We start from the raw sequence: 15815 nt of genomic DNA on the forward strand, positions 1-15815 counted from the left end.
TCTCAATTTGGAATAGTACATTAAAAGATTAAAAAAATAAAAATGAAAATAAGTTCTCTTACACTTCCTTTCTATTGAAACTGGGTGTAAATCCCATCTAAATAAACAGAACGCTATCATTGATTTGTAAAACGAAGTTCAGACAACTACAGCTTAGATGAGCTAACAAAGTTCCCTCTCATGGGGCACAACACAGTTCTACACAGATGTTGATGTTATTTGGTATGCAGCTGCTACGAAGGATGTGGCTCAGCAGAGCTGTTCATCTCCTCCGAGGTTTCGACAAGTGAGGATTGATCTTGCTGACTACCATTCTCCTTCAAATAATCAACTAGTGGGGATTGATCAGGCTGATCCGTCTCTGCAGATGGAACCAGTAGTGTTTGGGCTGGCTGCGTCTCTGATTTCTTCTTTTCCTTGAGAATCACCTGCCTTGGCATCACTTCTAGTAGAAAGCTTCCTCCATTCCATACAGTTGCAGAGACCTTAAGTATTTGGAAAACTACGTGCATTTCATATGACAAGAAGATGGGGACTGTGAGTGCTGTTGTTGCTACAGTGAATACACCTTGGAACAAGATATACATCAACAGTCGATTCTGATCCCCGAGCAGACCACTTAGACGCCACCATATATTGTTTGCCTTCTGGGCTTTTTTGGAGAGCTCCCTGTCAAACCATAAAGTCATCCAAGTTGGAATTCAAATCACAAAATAATCCTGGGCCTTCTAGTTTTGTGAGTGATTGAGATGAGAAAAGAAGACAACCTGTAGGAAGTCATGACTTCGGGATCTCTCAACAGCCTCTGTCTGCGTAGGACATTAACAATGAGAAAATAGAGAACTTGCCAGAGTGTGTAAGCTGCTAAGGGAACCACAAACAGCCATGTCCACAGGTAGGATTTGTCTTCCACATAAGGCCATGAAGCTCTGTGGGCAGTTCCCTCAGGATGCATGGCTTCAAAGGTTGTGGGATTCCACCATCGAATAGTAAAGAAGACAATCCCTGAAAAAAAAATCAGCACCTTAAGTTCCTGTATTAAGGTGATAACTCACCAATGGAGTCCCCAAAAATGTTATGATTCAACCATAATTTGCACACTTCTATGTATGAGGAAAATTAACTGCCCAAGGGTTTCACTGACCAATTTATTTTAAAATAACTAAGTGGAAGTCTGGATTTTTCTTGAAATGTCAATGATAAATGCAATTCAGTTCTTTTTTGACAACCACTAATACATGTACAAGCACCAACACTATATAAAAAGAACAACAGGACCCTGCAAAGCCATAAAACAATGTTTTAGAAACTATTCACTGGTTCAACTGGTTGGCTGACGAAAATCAAACTTGGACATCATGATGAGGTTGGAAAGATATTAACTATTAATAATTAATAGTATGCTAATCAGTCTAAATTTATCAAACAAAACAATTCAAGCTTAAATGTTCCTAAGAATATGTAAAACTGATTTTGTTCCTAATAAAAGCTCGTCAGTTTTAATCAGAGAAAAAAATGCATAAGAAAATTTTAACAGATGTATGAATCTTTGGCGTTTGCTGCCTAGAAATAATTGAAAAAGGTAAATTAGGAAAAATTATAAATCATGAGAATCAATGAGTAAAAAAGAACAAGAATGGAGAATTAGAAAAAAAAAAAAAAAAGCAAGTAATGTAAGACTAGAGAGAGAAGAAATTGATTGTCATCCTTGCATTCCAAAACTTCAAACTGGGTCACTTCTTTAAGGTTGGGGAGTGGATAAAGAAAGAAAGAAGATGGATGCTAAAAGCCCACATTATATTTTGTTAAATAACCATCTGATTCTTAGAGTCTGCTCACTGATCACATGAATTGGAACTTGGCAATTTGACCACTTGTCCAAGTGGCTTTCTTCCAATTTAAAACAGTTTAGTTTGACCATGGATTAGAGGGTTAGACAGACCATAAAAACCATCAATGGGTCCAGCTGGCCATACCTACCAGTTTTTAAAAAATGCAGCCAAGTACTGGCTCCTGAATAATAAATACTAACAGATGTTCCTAAAGCTGAATAAAATGTAAAGTGATGAACACATGCACAATTGTGTAGTGCTCCAAGACAATCAGGAGGCGTTGCATATGCTAACTCCTAAGATTTTAGGAGAGCATGCATGATTATAACTTATAAAACTTCACAATTGGTGAATAGTTTCCATAAGACAAGGACACACACTTAGTATTTAGCAAATTTTTGTACTCTTCTTTAATGCCCAAACTTATGAGGGGCATGTGGACACTGATGTCACGTTGACCAAGGTTCAAAATTTTGATATCAGTTCAGTTAAAGTTGGTAGGAAATAGATAAATTAAATTACTTTTTTCATGGGACAGGAGCTTGCTTTCAAAGTTATGCCCAAACCAAGAAGGAGGTCCAACTCACCAGGTAACAGATGTATAAGGACACTAACAATTTTGTCAACAGAACTGAACACCAAGCTACAACGCCAAACAATCAATGCCCAGGCTAATGGTCCCTACAGCAGCATCCAACAGAGTTAAGTGTGGTGATAATGAACATAACGCCATCAAAATGGTGCAAACCCAGGAGAATTTGCTTACCTCTGCAAATGAGAAGCAAACCATGAAAAGTTTTTCATTCTTTGGATATAGAAGAAGCACGACCAAGAAAATTGTATTGGCATAGTAGCAGAAATCCTGTGCAATGCATGAAAAATCCCATTCTTGAAGTCATTTCTCACTTTCAGATCAACTAAGAAGAACTTAAAAAAAAAAAGAAAGAGAAGAGAAAGACATAGGTTGGCATCTAAGTGATTGAAATTTCTAGCATTCAAAAAGCTTTTTGAGCAGAAGAGAATTGATTCAAGGTGATTAAGTGATCGACTGTTGCAGAAAATTCCTACCAAGCTTGCAATAGCAAATTGTTTCACATGTAGAAAATATGTTCAGCAAAATAAGAAAAATACTGAAGCGTTGGCCTAACTCCCCTGAACTCAATAAAGTGTTATTCCAAGTACTTATCCTTTTTCATCATTCACATTCTCAAGATTTAACTTCATAAAGAATTAAGGAGTTTTCTGCACTAGCTATCTACATCATGCATTCCTCCTGCTTGCTTGTGGCATGGAATTGACTCAACAAAACATGACAATGAATGTGGATGTGGTCCAAAGTTACCATTGGGATGCCGGCTATTTCTCCTATATTTTTTTCCTGCAACTTACCATTCCCTTTTCTAATCCACTGTCTCTCTAGTAATTAAATCTCAATTTAGCATTTTTAAGGAAAGTCACAATTAAACTAAAGGAAAAAATCCACTTGTCGCATAATCTCAGAAGTACTAATTAGTAACTTCCAACCAAGTTCTACCCATATATGAAGTAAATTCCAATACTAAAATCGCCACTTCCTCAGTTAGAAAACCCCTTTGTATTTTCAAAAAAAATAATAATAATAACTAAATGTGTTAAACTGAACAATAGATGGTTGGGGTATGATAGGGCTTACCAGAAGATAATAATGCCATTTCTTGAACCGATAATAGATCCATCGGAGAGGAACAAAGATGAAGTAGAACAAACAATACACATATGGAATATCTTGTGGCCCTTGGGTATGAAAAAGAATCAACAAACAAATTAATAAAATTTTCAGATGAATTAATTCTAATTGATTTATCAATCAAAGAATTTCACTCACTTGCACCCAAGAGGAAGCAAAATGCACCGAACCCGAGAACCCCCAATAGATGAGTTACCTAAACAAGAAAAACAAATCAACATATAGCTAACTTTCAATACTTTAATATTCACTGACTCAAATGATCAAACAGGAAACAAACAAATCAACAAACTAAGATGGATATAAAAACAGAAACAAATTCAAAGCTGAAAACTATAAAAGCTAAAAGCTCCAATGTGTACACTCACCCAAATGATCAAACATGAAACAACTAATCGAAAACAACATACAAAAGCTAAAAACTACAATATATTCACTAACCCAAATGATCAAACTTGAAATGACTAATCGAAACAGCAGCATATAAAAGATTAAAACTACCAAATAGTCACCCACCCAAATGATCAAACATGAAAAAACTAATCAAAACAACAGGAAGAACATGACCACCGATACAGTAATGGATCAATCCGACCCCGGAAACCCATTAATTCAACCACTGCAGACAAATAAAGGCGAAAAAAAAAAGAAAAAAAAAACCCTGCCTTGTTGATGAATCTTTCGTGCTCTTCAGCTTGCTTAGCGATCTTAACGGCCTGTTTGGACAAGATCTCCTTCGTCTGAACAGCTTGTTTCGACAACATCTCCTTCGTCTGAGCCACTTTCTGCAAAACCAAACATACCCAATTCAAGCAAACCACCAACAATGCCTCCAACACCGACCCCAAAAAATAAAAACTCAAAAGCACCCTCCTCACCTTGGACCGATCCCTCAATCTCTGCTTCACCGCCAGAAATGAGTCCCCATTTGCCTCCTCCACAGCCTCCTCGTTGCTCGCCATGGGTTTCTAGAAAGAGCAAGCAAGCGAATGCCAGAGAGCAAAACTCGAAGAAAATCGGTGGTGGGTTCTAATTTATACGGTGGTTGGTCGCAGAGACGAGCTTTTGACAAAACGAAAGCCTCTGTTTTCTTCTATACGAAGAAGTTGAATTTTTTATTTTTATTTTAATTATTATTTTTTATTCATTTTTTTTACGCGTAAGTCGATGTTACCTTAGCCATACACGTGGCAAACGACGTGTTACGAATGGTTGGTGCATGATCATGAGCCGTTGGATTGTTGGTGAGCTTGCATGGTTTCAGGAAGCTTTACATGAAATTTGGGCCTTGGGATGACTTGCTTTAGGCACAAGCCCTGTAGTTCCTCTTTTTTCCTTTTTTTTTTTTTTTTTTTTTGAAAAATCTATTTATTTTTTATATTTTAATATAGTGGGTGCAATAATAGAATATGGGCCCATCATTTTTTTATTTTATCTTTTTTCTTTAGTGGAAATTATCCCATCCCTGATGGAGTACATGTAGAAAAGACAATGAGACATGACAATCATGTGATGATGATGATGGATGATGGATGATGATGTGAGTGAAGGTATGGACGGATGCTCACTGATGTTCGTTTATGATTTTTATAGAATATAGATTGGATTATTTTGTTAGATTTGAAAATAAGTTAATATTTATATTTATAATAGTAAAAAATGAAATAAAATTTATGATACCGTAATAAAAAGGTCTCATTATTTTTAAATTTTATTAAATATTTTTTTTAAAAAAATGCTTTTTAAGTTAAAAACATTTTTTTAAATCAACGTAAATTTTCCAGAGTTTATAGCTCATTGTGATACTCATTCAGCAGTAATGAAAGAAAAGGTTGAGTTGGGTTGGGGTGGGTCTTGAGTGGCAAGAAGTGAATGTTGCCTGGAATCTGGATGGAGCTGCCAAGAAGGTGGCAGGAGATAAGCGCATTGGCTTCTAGATATTATGTTTTCCGCTCTCCAAGGAAGACATTTGCATTTAAGCTCATTGGAAGCTCATCTTTTTCACAAATCCAATGAGAATTCAAAGCTCACATTTTCCAATTTTTCATTGAAAATGCCTTCACATCCCCCATTCAATGTTTTCACTCCTTGCCAGATTTACTTCATACCAAATTTTCACTTTCAATTTAATTCTCAATGTTTCCACTCATTTAGCTTAAGAAAAGAGTTCCATTTTTAATTTTTGATTAATAGTTATAACACGACATCAAAAATTACTTTTGCGATGAGTATCGAATATACAGCATCAATCATGTGATGCTATGTGTGTATTTTTAGATCTCATGACTTTATATCCGAATCTTGGTTATTTATGTTTTTACATTTTGATCCTATTTACTTATACCACACTTTAATAGATTTTAATTTTGTCGTACACATTCAATAGCCGAGATAGGAAGTTCGATTGATGTTTAATTCAATATCTTAATGTTTTCCCTTAATTAATATTTGAATTTACCTAAGTGAATAAATCTTCGAATTCGATTGAGAATTAAGTTGCAAAATGAGATTTCATGCTATAATAATTAAATAGGAGGTATCTTCCTAGAACCAAGTTTATATTTACACAAAATTATCTCTTAAAAAGATGAATTCATTTAAAAAAATTTCGAGAAATCATAATCTAGAAATGGGCCAATTGTAGACAGATTTCTACATGTACAATCAACTCAAGAGTGAATACACATGGGCCAAATGGCTGCGAACAAGCCCAACCTCATTCTACCATTTCCGAGGGGCAGGCAAAATTCTGGGCCGGGCCTGGCTGGGCCATGCCACCAGCAGCTAATTTTGGGGCGAGTTATGTATTCTGCCGGTCAATTCCAAAACTCAGGCCCAACCGGATAGGTCGGCCTTAAAGTCTGTAATACGACCTATTGATTAATAGTTTATTTTTTATTCTAAAAAATTGTATTTTGACTTAAAAAACACGTGTGACAAATTTTATTTTTTTAAAATGGGCTGTTTTGAGAATAATCTAACCCCATAAAATAGGTCAGCCCATCACAGCTGATCAACACGAGTTGGCTCGTAAATTTGAATATTGGGGTGGGCCACAATTGGTTTGGGGTTTGACCCTATTACCAATTAAATAAACACAAAAAAGAAAAAAAAAAAAAAACAAAAAAGAAGAAAAAAGTGTAACCCAATGCTTCCAAGAATCCTCTAAAAAGGGTGAAGGCACATGGGCACGTGATTCTCAAGGGAGGGAATATCCAAATTTTTTGTTTTTTCAAATTTTAGGTGGGAGGGAGACAAAGCTCTTGGGACTAGTTTATAGTAAAAAAATTGGAGTCACCTTTCTAATGAAATGATTAACTTTTCCTTTATTCTTCTTTGAAATTATAAAACAAAGCATGCAGGAGAAATAATTGCATGAATCATTCAAAATTTGATGTGTAATTCTATTATTTAATGATATTTGTTGAAAGGTTATTTTATTTTATTTATTTATTTAAATATATTGTTGACCTTAAATAAGAATATAATTAAATATAAAGAAATAAAATAAAAAATTCAAATGATATCTTTTGTTCTATAATTAACACTCAAAATATATATTAAAAAATTAATAATTAATGCTAAAAGAAAAAAGATAGATTAGTGATGGTGAAACTTCCTTTTTGCTCAAAAGAGAATGATTCTAATTTTTTGGCATCCACACATAGAAATTGACAATGAGATAGATGCCTAGGAAAATGAAGGATATGGAGAGGATTTGACCCCCACCAACTCACCAACCTCCTAACGGGACTCATCTCCATCAGCCTCCATGGCTGCTGGCTGCTGAGATGATAATTGTCTCCCCAAATGGGACCTTATTTATATCTCATTTTGAACCTATTTATTACACATAATGATTTTCATTCTTCCCTTTTTAATAATACAAATATGCAAGGCTGCATTTCAATTTTGGAAGTAATGGATAATAGGAAAAGAATAAAAAATATCAAGGAATTTCAAATATACATGATTTGAACAACCCTTTATGACTCCTCTTTTTTATTATAAACTTTGTAACGACCCAATCACAACACTCAAATGGGTTAGAAACTTTCCTCTCTATTCGATGTGGGATGTTATACCCTTGTGGGGCCAAACAAACCCCTACATCGAGGTCATAAATCGACTTTGATACCATTTGTAATGGTCTGTTTACAACTGTATAGATATTGTTCACTTTGAACCCAAATGGACTTTCACGGCTTTAAAAACAAGTTTACAATGTTAAAAAAAGTCTATATTTATATAGCATAAGGAACTTTCCTCTTATCAGATGTGGGATGTCACAAAAGATGGAATCGTTTATTACAATATATAAATGCTTGATTTTAAATTCAAAAAATTGTAAAAAATGAAATATTATAATTTTTTTTATACATATCTCAAGGATTTTCTCAATTCCCATTCAGATAAAAAATTTCATTAAGTAAACTATTTTTATAACATGTATCTTTAAAGTAAAATTCATCTTTTAATTTTTTCAATTACTCAAATCTCTTTTGATTCATCGATTTTTGTATGAAGAGTTCACAATTTTTTTGTAACATATCCTTCTTATTCCAAGCCCATGTATTATATAAATTATCACAAATCTAAGTTATTAATTTGCATTAGTTAACCTCTGTCCTTCAATATAATGGAAAACTTAACAACGAAAGAAAAAATTATTTTGGAGCACATAAAATATTTTAACGTTTACGTTCGATTTTTATTTTTTTTGAAGTTTCTTTCCTCTTTTCTCTCTCTCTCTCTCTCTCTATATACATATAAATTAAAAAACTAATTTTAACGATGGGGTCTTTTGGTCATAGAAGGTAGGAATATTCACTTTTATTGCAACTTTGCAGGTGCTTTGAGATCCTTCAGTCTCACCTTGAGCTTAAGCTTAAAGTAGTGGTTTACCAAATCTCGATGGGAAGCAAGCAAAGTATTTGCAGAGACCCAATAGGACAGCAAGGCTTTCCACATGTCTTCAACCAAAAACCTTTTGGATTTGGATGAAAGACAAAATGTTTATTTTGCTCTAATTCCAATAGTGCCACATCCTTTTTCATATTACCTCTTCTTCCCAATCTCAACCTCAATGATCTTGTGATTTTTATTGTTAACCTCATTTTTTTTCTTATAAAATTTTCAAAGATAAAAGAAAGGTGAAAAAAAATAATATTTGCAGACACTTTAGTGATTAATTAAAAACAAAATTAGAAAAAAAAGTGATGGGTGAAAAAATTTGCCAAATGCTATTTTTGTGAAGATCTACTAATTTTTCAATTTACCTTATAGATTTTAATGTATTTTTAAGAGGAATTTGACTCTTTAAGTTATTACGACCGATTTCATTCCTTGTTAATGTGACATAATAAATGATTTATATAAATTTCACTTCTCGTAAGTATTATTTGCTTTAAATCATTTAGTCTTTATGATTTTAAAATACATCTTTATGGTTAAAGAAGTTTAATACATGTATAATTTCTAAAATTTTTCTCTTAATCGATGTTAGATATTATATGTTAATATTAAATTAATAAAAATATTAGAAAAATGGGCAACAAATAGAAAGAGTATTTTTTTTTTTGTAATTTTGAGTTCTATTTGTAAATGATCTATTCCTTGAGTTATTAGGATCAATTTGATCATTTATATGACATAATGTTGATAATATCGATCTCGTTATATGTGTCACTAGTTAGATATTGTATTAAATTTATGTATTTAATGTGTATGAGCTTCCTCAAGATAGTTTAGGATCCAATATCTTGCTATCTTCTCTATAGATTTTATAGTTATTACTTACCTCGAAGATCATTTCTCATCTATTTTGCTGCATATAAAAAGTAAAATAGAAATATATATAAAAAAAAGTTATTTGATAAAAAAGGTATTTGAAGACCCATTTTTTATTTATTTATAAAAATAATATATTTTTTTAAAACCTACATATAAATACTTGAAATAACAAAAGATGTTTATATAAAAAATTGGTTATTTTTAAAAAAAATATGAGAATGATTAAATTTACAAATTTAGGGATTATTTCATTCATATTAACTAATTAATTAAAAAAAGAAAAAAAAAATTACAACATCTATCTTTTTATCTTTTTATTTTTTTATAATTAAATAAAAAATATACTTAAAACAATTTCTAAAACTTTTAACCAAAAATCTTTTATATCAATTAAAAAAACATTATTGTTAAGCAATACCAAATTGAGAAGGAAATCAATTGTACAATTGGATCACAATCTAGGGTTTTCAAACAAGTAACCTCATTGACTATATTAAAATTTTGTTTATACATCCTTAATCCACAAATTTGACAGGAGGAAGACAAGTCTTAAGCTTAAATTATTTTTTCACAATTAAAAAAATTTCTCATTCAAGTGGTACAAATATAGAAAAACTCAAATGTTAGGTTGTCAATAGAGCAAAAAGGGCAAAAAAATACAGGAGAGAGTTGTAAATCCACAAAGATGGAGGGGCATTTTGGGATAGTTTTTAAATTTTGGGTTTGGAAAGAGACAAGAAGATAGAGACGACAGAGAGGACAACATCATCATAGAATCGGCGAGGCATACGCGGCTCTTGCATCCCAACTCTCCTATGTAAGATTTTCGATTTCTCTTCTTGCTTCCCTCTATCTCCTGTGTTTTTATTTTGAATCTGAAATTTGGGTTATGCAAAAGCAGGATATGAATTCAGTGGAGTAGTCTGGGGTTTTAATTCAGTCACCGGTAAGGACTAAGATTTATTTTCTGGTTTTAAGTTTGATATCTGGTTTGTGCAATTGGGTTTGATTTTTATGCATTTTAATTGGAGAAAATTGGATCACTGGGCTTTGTTTGTTTCCGGGGACAGTAGTTCCTGGAAAGATTTTCCGGGAAAATGATTTTTAACCTTCGTGGGATTGTTAGAATGAAACTGGAGGAGAATTATCCTGCTTTTTTCTTTTAGCTTCGGGGTGAAGAAATCATCTCTTTACAACGGGGATTTGTTTTATTTTCTCGGGAAAAACTTTCTAGTGGAAACAAACGGAGCAGAAATTGAATTTTGGAGTTAGAGTGATGTGGTGAATTGGGATTGTGGGTTGTGTCTAATTTGAGTGTTGTTATTATTGTTTTAATTTGATTTTTGGTTTTGTGAAGAGATGATGTTTTCAAAAGCTGAAGCTGCGAAAAGAAGTGATGGTGATTCTGCGAATGCAAAGTTATTGCTTGAGGTGGAGAAAATAAATAAAACCCTTTATTCGGCCAAAAATCCTCCAAGGGGTTTGTATTCTGCCTCCAATGCACGATCCAAATCTGCTGGAAAGAACCACTTGATGGATTCCAAATCGAAGCCCAAGTATGCCAAAGAAGATCCAGAACAGAAAGAGAAGAAATCCATTTGGAGTTGGAAAGCCTTAAAGTCCTTGTCCCATATCAGAAACCGGAGGTTCAATTGTTGTTTTTCTCTCCATGTCCATTTGATTGAAGGGTTGCCATCGAATTTGAATGATAGTAGTCTCACTGTGCACTGGAAGAGGAAGGATGGAGAGTTGGTGACTCATCCAGCAAGGGTTTCCCGAGGAATCGCTGAATTTGAAGAGAAATTGAACCATACTTGCTCAGTCTATGGTAGTAGGAATGGACCCCACCACTCGGCTAAATATGAAGCTAAACATTTCCTGCTTTATGCATCGGTGTTTGGTGCTCCTGAACTTGATTTGGGAAAGCATCGGGTTGATCTCACAAAGTTGCTTCCAGTTACCCTGGAGGAATTAGAAGATGATAAGAGTTCAGGAAAGTGGACAACTAGTTTTAACTAGCGGGCAAGGCTAAAGGTGCTACAATGAATGTTAGTTTTGGCTATGTGGTGATACGTGATAATTTCATTCCGCCTACCAACAAGAATGTCCCTGAGCTTTTCAATTTGAAGCAGAATAATTTGAGTATTGCGAAATCAGTGACAAAATTTGATCAAGGTGCTAATATAAGCAAAATAAAGCGTGGTGGAAGTCTTCCTGAAAACTTCGTTCCGAGACATCCTGCCTCTTCTCAATCTGTGGAAGGCATAAAAATTCTTCATGAGGTTTTGCCAATGTCAAGGTCAGAACTCTCTAGCTCTTTAAATCTGTTATATCAGAAATTAGATGAATGCAAGTTGGATGCTTCAGTTGATTATAGGCCTGAACTTGATAATTTCTCTGAACCTGTTGAGGCTCTCAAACCAAATTCCAATTCTTTGCCTGATTCTAGTCAACAAAATATTGAAAATGAGGGAGAAGATAATGAATTTTCCGTAATTGAGCAAGGGATAGAAATATTGTCAAAGGAACTGGTAAGACCAGAAGAAGATACTGTGAAGGCTTCTAATGTTTCTGCTGTGGGGAGTCTTGATATTGTTGACATCAACAGTGGTATTAATGTAGTCCTTGAAGAGGACCCTAAGCTTGATTCCCAGGATGAGGAATATGGTAGCTCTAGTGATAAGCTTGTGATACAGGATTGTGAATCAATAGAGAATGATCTATGCACAAAAGAGTCACTCATGAAAGAATTAGATTCAGTTCTAAATAGCATGTCAAATTTGGAGACGGAAGCGTTGGATTTTCTTAAAGAAGATGAGAGTCACATGGAAGTTAAATCAAATTATAAAACAGATAGGAAGGGAAAAAAGGCACTTAGCTTGGATGATGTTACGGAGTCTGTGGCAAGTGAGTTCTTAGATATGCTGGGGATTGAGCATAGTCCATTTGGATTGAGTTCTGAAAGTGAGCCTGAGTCGCCCAGGGAACGTCTCTTGAGACAATTTGAAAAGGATACCCTAGCTTCTGGCTGTTCTTTGTTTGATTTTGATGTTGGAGATGGGAACCTGGGAGAATTTTCTGATGATGCTCCAACTGGATTTGGGTTGGGGAACTTATCTGAGGATTTTAAATTTTCATCGGCGGTCCAAGCCCCTGGGGATGAGCATTGGTTACCAAGTCAAGTCTTGAGGAACAACACAAGAGCGAAAGTTTTGGAAGACTTGGAGACAGAAGCTTTAATGCGTGAGTGGGGCTTGAATGAGAAGGCTTTTCAGGGTTCTCCACGTAACAGCTCTGGTGGGTTTGGAAGCCCAATCAATCCTGCTCTTGAAGAGCCACTCCAATTGCCTGATCTTGGGGAAGGCTTAGGTCCATTCATTCAGACAAAGAATGGAGGATTTGTGCGGTCTATGAATCCCTCACTTTTCAAGAATGCCAAAAGTGGTGGGAGCTTGATCATGCAGGTTTCCAGTCCAGTTGTGGTGCCTGCTGACATGGGTTCTGGTATAATGGACATATTACAGAATTTGGCTTCAGTTGGGATTGAAAAGCTTTCTACTCAGGCAAATAAGTTAATGCCTTTGGAAGATATAACTGGGAGGACAATGCAACAAATAGCATGGGAAACTGTGCCCAGTTTGGAGGCACCTGAGAGGTTTGTGAGTTCAGTTTAGCATTTCTTTTGCTCTGGGATCTGGAGCACTATATTTTCTTCTTGTGTGTTTTTGATAAATAGTATTTTTATTTTAAAATTGTATTCCTTGATGCAGGCAATCTTTATTACAGCTTGGATCAGAGGCTGGGCAAGATGTAACTGGTGGACAAAAGAGAGTTACAGGAAAATCATCTGCTTCCAGATCTAATAAGTTAAATTCAAGCTCCTTAGGCAGTGATGTGGGCTCAGAGTACGTATCTCTAGAAGATCTTGCTCCTTTGGCAATGGATAAGATTGAAGCTCTATCAATTGAAGGGCTCAGAATCCAATCTGGCATGTGGAGGAGGATGCACCTTCGAACATCAGTGCACAGTCTATTGGGGAAATTTCAGCCCTCAAGGGAAAGGGGGTGAACATCACTGGCTCCCTTGGTTTGGAGGGAGCTGCTGGTTGCAACTGTTGGACATCAAAGATGTTGATAATGATTTAGATGGATTAATGGGTCTTTCACTAACACTTGATGAATGGATGAGGCTGGACTCTGGTGAAATTGGTGATGAAGATCAAATCAGTGAGCGAACTTCAAAAATTCTTGCAGCCCATCATGCGAATTCCTTGGATTTATTCGTGGAGGGTCCAAGGGAGAGAGAAGGCGGGGCAGAGGTTCAGGTAGAAAGTGTGGTTTGTTGGGGAACAACTTCACAGTGGCCCTAATGGTGCAGCTTCGTGATCCTCTTCGGAACTATGAGCCAGTTGGTACACCAATGCTTGCTCTTATTCAGGTGGAAAGAGTGTTTGTTCCACCAAAGCCAAAAATATACAGTACAGTTTCACTGGTGGGGAACAGTAAAGAAGAGGATGATGAGTCTGTGTCAGTGGCAAAGGAGGATGTGAAGGATGAGAAGAAAGAAGAACAAATTTCTGAGGAAGCCATTCCTCAGTTCAAAATTACTGAAGTCCATGTTGCTGGTCTGAAGACTGAGCCTGGTAAGAAGAAACTTTGGGGTACCTCGACTCAGCAACAGTCTGGTTCTCGTTGGCTGCTTGCAAATGGAATGGGGAAGAACAATAAGCATCCATTTATGAAGTCAAAGGCGGTGAGTAAATCCACTTCCCCAGCAACAACTACAGTGCAGCCTGGTGAAACCTTATGGAGCATCTCATCTCGTGTTCATGGTACGGGGGCTAAGTGGAAGGAATTGGCAGCTTTGAATCCACATATAAGGAACCCCAATGTTATCTTCCCAAACGAAACTATCAGGTTGTGCTGAGTGGATTGTCCAATTTAAATCCATTTGAACAGGGATATTAACCCAAATTGGTTACTTTTCTATGGGAATGGTGATATCAGACCCCTGGTCCTTGAAACCTCAAGAGGTTGGTGACTGCTGTCAGTGGAGAGATTTTCCATGAGATTATATGAGGTTGATGAAGGCTGTGACGGAGGCCCTTGTATTTACTTTCAGAGATGGTTTAAAATTATGCATTCCATTAGATAGAAGGTAAAGATAGATGGTTTCATTCACTATATTTCTTTCCTCCTTTGTAAATGCATCTGTTTTGTAAGCATGCTTATATGGAGTATAATTTATGTCCTTTGAACGAGCAGCAAGGCATGTCATGTTATTTTAGGGTTCTCATTTAAAAAGAAACATTTCTGCTTCTGCTCATTGGCTTGTTTTTGAGTGATGAAAAAAAAAGGAAACTTTCTACCACCATAATGTGCTTTCATTCTTTCCATTTGTTACTCACCTGCACTTTATTCAACTGCAGTGCCTATGGGAATATTACTCTGATTCTGACCATAGCTACATATATTTTCTTGTTGGAAGAATTTCCCATCCATCCAATCATCAAGTTCCTACTTTCCTGGCATGAATTAATCCATCTTTTTCTTTGTTGAATTGGGTAACTTTTGCTTGTTAAAGTTACATTGGCATTTCTTCATTGTTCCACTTTCAAATAATTGTTGTTCTTTGTCTAACCACAAGTAACGCTTATGCCACAAGAGCACAATGTGTTGAAAGAAGATGAATATGATCAATTGGAAGCAGGTTAGTGTGATAATGAATCAAGAAAAGCTATACCCTTTAGGGAAAAGTATAACAACCGTAAACGCAACGCTAGAGTTGTTCTGCAGGTGGGTTATTTTTATTTGTTAAAAGGATTGTTCTGAATATATACCTTTCGGAAAATAGATTAGGATTAGAAGGTGTAATGAACGTATTGGGAAGAGCTTGAAGGATTTTTGATAACTTTAAGGTAACTTCAAAACTATTGACAGAATTATGACATTTGTGCCAAATAAGCTTCAAGCAAGTGTATATGACAATTCTAGTATATTGTCTTGAAGTTGTGTCTTCAAATAACAATTTCAATGTATTAGTATGAAGCAGTGTTCAGTGATCCTGAAGTCATGAAGACAAGGTTTCAAACCAATACCAAGACATTTATTTGTGAACATAGAAGTTGAAAAGTTTGAACTGGTTGATTCAATTTAGTACAGAGATGGCAAAACAACATTTTTTGAGAAGCAAAGGAGACTAAAATCTTGAGTGAGGGCTTGATGCATTTACCTTATACAACCCATTTACCATTCCCAAGAGTGCCTTGCAAGAGTGGTTGTCTCTAATTCCTTCACATAGATATAATCAATATAAAATTCAACAACATTATTATCATTAATAAACTTAGAAATACTCGACAAGTTCTTGATTATGGTAGGTGCACGATAACTATTTTTGTGATATAAAGATTAGGAACTGTTATGCGAGGCAAAAGAAGTAGAACCAACATGTTCAATGTTAAT

The 15815-nt window shown here is 35.2% G+C and overlaps 2 protein-coding genes across 2 annotated transcripts; one reads left to right on the forward strand and one right to left on the reverse strand.

The window, feature by feature from the left end:
- Positions 1-43: 43 nt before the first annotated feature.
- On the reverse strand, positions 44-4636 carry LOC117924982 (glycerophosphocholine acyltransferase 1). The gene is made up of 8 exons (XM_034843747.1): positions 4437-4636; positions 4224-4343; positions 3697-3754; positions 3505-3605; positions 2599-2694; positions 2420-2513; positions 768-1005; positions 44-669 (listed from the first exon to the last, which is right to left on the reverse strand). The coding sequence occupies exons 1-8, from the start codon at positions 4518-4520 to the stop codon at positions 234-236; spliced, it is 1227 nt and encodes a 408-aa protein (XP_034699638.1). The 5' UTR covers positions 4521-4636; the 3' UTR covers positions 44-233.
- Positions 4637-10110: 5474 nt separating this feature from the next.
- On the forward strand, positions 10111-14723 carry LOC117925132 (protein PLASTID MOVEMENT IMPAIRED 1-RELATED 1-like). The gene is given in 8 exon segments (XM_034844014.1): positions 10111-10168; positions 10253-10297; positions 10709-11362; positions 11365-13006; positions 13122-13342; positions 13345-13455; positions 13458-13616; positions 13619-14723. Coding segments are annotated over 6 exon segments (3444 nt in total). The 5' UTR covers positions 10111-10168; positions 10253-10297; positions 10709-10710; the 3' UTR covers positions 14278-14723.
- Positions 14724-15815: the final 1092 nt, after the last annotated feature.

This window comes from Vitis riparia, chromosome 11 (assembly GCF_004353265.1).
Source record: "Vitis riparia cultivar Riparia Gloire de Montpellier isolate 1030 chromosome 11, EGFV_Vit.rip_1.0, whole genome shotgun sequence".
Classification (NCBI taxonomy): Eukaryota; Viridiplantae; Streptophyta; class Magnoliopsida; order Vitales; family Vitaceae; genus Vitis; species Vitis riparia.